General features: G+C 35.7%; 1 protein-coding gene across 1 annotated transcript; it reads right to left on the bottom strand.

Annotated features, from left to right (window-relative positions):
* Nucleotides 1-439: 439 nt before the first annotated feature.
* Nucleotides 440-5,166, bottom strand: LOC132165129 (uncharacterized vacuolar membrane protein YML018C-like). The gene is made up of 8 exons (XM_059575625.1): nucleotides 4,885-5,166; nucleotides 3,497-3,883; nucleotides 3,044-3,246; nucleotides 2,494-2,564; nucleotides 2,301-2,399; nucleotides 1,635-1,752; nucleotides 1,416-1,551; nucleotides 440-559 (listed from the first exon to the last, which is right to left on the bottom strand). The coding sequence occupies exons 1-8, from the start codon at nucleotides 5,164-5,166 to the stop codon at nucleotides 491-493; spliced, it is 1,365 nt and encodes a 454-aa protein (XP_059431608.1). The 3' UTR covers nucleotides 440-490.

The raw sequence follows: 5,166 nt of genomic DNA, 5'->3' as shown, positions 1-5,166 counted from the left end.
GTTAAGGAATGTAATCCCCATGATCAAGGCCCTCGAAATGAATCTCCCTGAGAATCAAACTGTACAACCAAGCAGTGCAATGGATAGAATTAGTTCAGGAAAATCATCAAACACTTACCGTGCATAGAATATGCATTATATTTGCTGTAATAAGTTGCTGGCACAAATCTTATGGAGTATATTTGCTGTAGAAAGTTGGCAAAGACAAGTCTCTTCAAACCAAAAGGTAAAAAAGGAAACTTTTAACAAAAGCTTGCTAAAGCAATTCCACTCTATCTACACCCATGTCTTTTTCAATCAAGCCAAGTAAATGGACAGCCAGATTTCCAATTTGTATTAAAGTTAGTGAACAATTAACTTTTATTTCATAAGGATTATGATACACAGATGAAAAAAAAAAAGAAAAAAAGCTTAGTCCATAGGCTACATCATCAAAGTTAAGAAAGAATGTTCCAAGGATAGAATAAGAGATGCAAAATTTTTCTTGGCCTCAAGGTCCATGATGCCACTTGTGTGAGAACCAATCTGAAAGGTTAGCTACTATAAATCCAATGAGTACCTGCAACACATAATCCATACACAAATAAGTGCAAGGTGAAACAACCAGCAACTAGATTTTTTTGAAGAAAAACAATATTTGGTATTGATTATTATCATACACTTAGGGATGAGTTTTTTCAAGATCGCTAATTTATGGAAGGTTTGAGGTCTCCTGAAATTATAATTCTAGGATTTTAGAATTCCTTCAATCAAGGTAATGAACTACTTGAATTAAGCCACTTAGGTATTTAAAATGAATAAAAAACAATAAAAAAAATTACACTTCACCGCCTAGACTGACAGGCCAACCACACTCTTAAGGGTGGCCGACCACCCCTTGAGGGTGAGGGAAGTTTAATCACTCCCTTGAGGGTGGTCAGTCATCCCTAATGCCATTTTTTTGGGTGGTCCACCACCCACTTGGGGTGATAGAGTGATTAGACCACCTCAACCACCCTTTGGGGTGGCCGATCACAATAAGGGTGGTCTGACCACATTCTTGGGGTGGGAGTTTGGTTGAAGACTCTTTTGAAGGTGAGTGCCCATTCTAACCACTTTCTTGTAGTGGCCAACTAGTCCCTCACCACCACAAGGGGATGGTCAGCCACCTCCCAAAGTTTTAGTTGTTTTAGTTTTTTGAAATGACTATTTGGCATAATTTAGGCTGTTCATTTTAAATGAATGACTTAAATTGAAAGAATTGCATGCACAACAATTTGTTAAAATTACAAACATTAATCCTTAGTGGAAACCTTTTCTGGGTTAACATGAGGGTGGAATTAATAGAAACTGTTCACTACGCTTTGATATAACAGAACAGATTTGAATTCAAAGTCTTAGACTAGAGTGCAGCAATAGTGAGATACTTCATTTACCTGAGCTGAACCGATAATATAAATGACTGAATAACTCTGTCCATGGATCAACACATCCTCCATCATGGCAAGAGGTATGGTAAGCGAAGAACCTAGTGCTGCTACTAGCGGTGAGGTCCAAACTACACCTAATGCCCTGCAAGTACAGCTGACTCTGATGAGATGAGTTAGAACATTAAGATGCATACAACTGGAAGCAGGTTTTTCTACTAAACATACCATAAATAATCAGAGAGAACGCTTCCAACAAAAGCATTGACAATAATAACTTCTTCCACTTTAGCAGATGTTGGGAATCTGAACTTGGGTTCAATGCCCATAGCAGTCAAAGGCAACACTGAAAAGGACAACATAAATTTATCCTAATGTCAGGCAGGATAATGGACAGTACTATATTGCTAGAGCTATATGTTTTGACTTTAAGACAAAATAAAACAATTCATTGAAAATGTGCATGTGAAGCAGCTGCTTGGAGGCAACCAAAGCAGCAGAGGCAATTATAAGATCACACCAAGGGAATTTTAGAAGGGGGCAAAATACTACAGTCCTATCAATCACCATGTGAATACAGTGAGAGGTGAATGCAACACATGAAGAAGTACTGATAACTGATGCCATCATGCCTGCCAAATATTTCTTAAAGATGTCTGCAGAAGCAAAAGTGTTCATGGATCAGACACAAAAGATGAACAAGAGAGCTACTTGACCATCTATAATTCATAACTCAAGATGCAGGAATTGATGAGAATGTTAGATAAGTGGGGATGAAAAATGAAACATAAGGAATTTGATTCTTACAAAATTTGGAGAAACAATTGTGCAAAGAAGACCAATGGTTTGGAAAGTGACAGGGTTTGGAAAGTGTAAGAAACAGTTTAATCTTACCGAGACACCAAAGAACAACTAGTGTGAATAATCCAATGCAGCCGAATAACTTCTGCACATCTACCCTTTCACCCTCTCCAGCAAACTTTTTAAGAAGCACTGCAGTGTTATAATTTTTAATGCAAAGAATATCAATGTCATGCATTACAAATAATATATAAATACTCTATGAATAGAAAGAGAAGATATTCACCGGTAAAAAGTGAATAAGTAAAAGATGAGAGGATGGCACAAAGATCACCCAGAGACGAATGCTTCCCATTTCTGAAACAAAACCAACAAACCCAACAAAGGTTGCTGCATATGAATCATGCTCTAGAAAGCTCAAGCTAATAAGAACAACCAAGCCCAACAAACAAACATCTATAATTGTCAAATTCATCCAAAAAAACAGAAAGTAAGCATACAATATTTAGTCAGGGACTTTCTTTTGGGAAAAATATAGTTCAAAGTTCTGTAACTTGTTTAGCATCCAAGACTTGTACTTTGATTAGGAGAAAGGAAATCTAAACTTGATCGAGCTTTGATTCTTCTTTCCCATGTATAGGCTTAGTGTGACTAACTGCTCTTATTTTAGCAATATAACTAAGGAATTCAGCTACATTTGTTGTGAGAAAATAATGTTTAGGATCCAAATGAAGCATAAAACAACATAACAAAGAATAATTCAATCACAAGCATAAAACATTTATGATTTCACTAAAATGAAGGAAAAGAAACGTATTTAGGCGATCGAGCTTAACTGTGTTTCATCTGTAGTTGAAGTCTTCCCGAATGTTGTCATGGCAACACCAGCCATACTAAAAACAATAGCAATTACTTTAACTATATTTATAGAGTCTTGACCCAGACATGCTCCGATGAGAAGAGTAAAAAGTCCTGAAGTTGAAGACAACAGTGTTGTACTGGCAACGGTTGTTCGTGCGAGTGCAGCATTTGTTAGATACTGCAGAAAAATAAACTTGATCATGTTTCTTCACAAAAAAAGAAAAATCTTAATCTTTCTGTAAGCTGATAATCTATGTAATTCATGGAACCTTATTTGTCCAATAGAAAATGATCTTATGTTTGGCTCACAGAAAAGCAACTATTGTTTAAAGACTCAACTGCTCTTTCTCAGCAATTAAATCAAACAATATATATGCATGAAGAAAGCTCCAAGAAAATATTACAGAAACAATATGCAAGGGTCTCACCTCGGTAAAAAACCAGAGAGGAGCAATGCAGAATCCAAATTTAGCTATTTCCCTTGTGGTAAAGTTTTTGTCTTTCTTTACCATGCCCATATTTTTTGTGCATGCAGAAACTAAAGGATCAAGGTCCTCAGAGTAAATGTCAATGCAAGAGCTTGCATTCCCCAGTGGTTCCTGATGTTCAATTTCAAAACTAGTATGCCCAGCAGCATGTTTCACTGGAGAATCAGGTTCTGCAGAGGGATCATCCACAGTTTCTCCATCATCCTGGCATCTCATAAATTCTAGTAACCAATCCTTAAGGAATGCTATTGGAAGATGAACTATCAATAGAGAAGTTGCAAGATATGCCACTGCAAATGGCTGCTTGTAATGTATGAAGACAACCTCCTGAACAATATATATAGAAACTAAATCTTGTAAGAAATAGTTACACAGCAACATGAATTGAGTATATCTACTGCTTTACCTATGTAAAGAAATGCATTTTATATCAAACATCAAACACAAAGAAATTGATGCACCAGAATCAGAAGCCGAGTTTTGTTAGATACTGAATTAATGAAGCTAAAATATATCGACAAAGAAAATCAACACGATTACAAGTCAAAACACCACAACCTATATCCTTTATGAAGATACAATACTCACAAAAGTCCAGTGATCCTGTCTTTTTATCACAAGTAAACCTCGTTTGCTCAGGATTTTCATACCTTTCTCATTCATATGACTCAACTGCATATGTCATAACAGAATAGTGTCTGAATATGGATCATCAGAAGAAGACACTTCTGTTGAACATGTTATCGCACTGCTTTTAAGAAAGAAGAGACCATCAATCTTGTTATCTTTCATCACAACCAATGAGCATTTACTAAATTTGATGACTCCACCTCCATCCAATAAAGTCTAAAGTGCTCAAAGAAATAGGATTTTTCTTCAAATCTAGTATATGTCGAACATTTGTCAAAGTCCTAACAATTTTGTCATATAGCCTTATTCTGATTGTACCAATACCAATAATTTTCCAGGCTACATGGTTTCTCATCAAGGCTAAATCATCATTGATTGACTCATAGGTAGTAAACCAAACCCTTTTAGAAGACATTGAAATGTACATGCATTATCAAGAACCCACGTATCATTAAAACGACCATTAGAAATGATAATTATAAGGAAAAGTTCTGAATTCTCATTTTTTTCGGCAACACTAGTCACTAGCCACCGAAGAGAAACTTGGCATTTCACATTCCTCTTTATTTTTCAACTTTGGACACTCAAATTTGGACTACAATCGGCCTCTTGATTTTACTTTACTTGAGCTCCTTTAATTGGGTTGACCTTTAGAATTAGAGGAATTTTTCGGACCCCTTAACAAATAAACTCTTTGCCTGATTATAACTACCTTTATCATTCAATCTTGTCCTCAACACCACAAAATTCAAAGCAAACTGAACATCTGCTAAGGAGATGATATCTCTACCGTATAACATTGAATTAATAAAATTATCAAAGAAATCAGGTATTAAACACAACAAGATCAGTGCTTGATCCTTATCATCAACTTGAATATCAATATTTCTCAAGTCTGTAAGAATTTTATTAAATTCTTGCATCTTTAGAGTATATAACTGTTGCTGCAAATAAAACTGGTTAGTGAGGGACTTCTTCAT

Source organism: Corylus avellana, chromosome ca11 (genome assembly GCF_901000735.1).
Source record: "Corylus avellana chromosome ca11, CavTom2PMs-1.0".
Classification (NCBI taxonomy): domain Eukaryota; kingdom Viridiplantae; phylum Streptophyta; class Magnoliopsida; order Fagales; family Betulaceae; genus Corylus; species Corylus avellana.
The sequence above is the reverse complement of the archived record's forward strand: the minus strand, read 5'-3'. Positions and strand labels throughout refer to the sequence as shown.

Bases quoted from the DNA above. Each gene is read 5' to 3' on its own strand.
- LOC132165129 (XM_059575625.1), bottom strand. From the start codon at position 5,166: ATGAAGAAGTCCCTCACTAACCAGTTTTATTTGCAGCAACAGTTATAT. The intron at 2,565-3,043 runs GTTAAGCTCGAT...GTTTTGTTTCAG, and splicing joins TCAACTACAGATGAAACACA to AAATGGGAAGCATTCGTCTC. The intron at 1,552-1,634 runs GTATGTTTAGTA...CTGTACTTGCAG, and splicing joins GTTCTCTCTGATTATTTATG to GGCATTAGGTGTAGTTTGGA.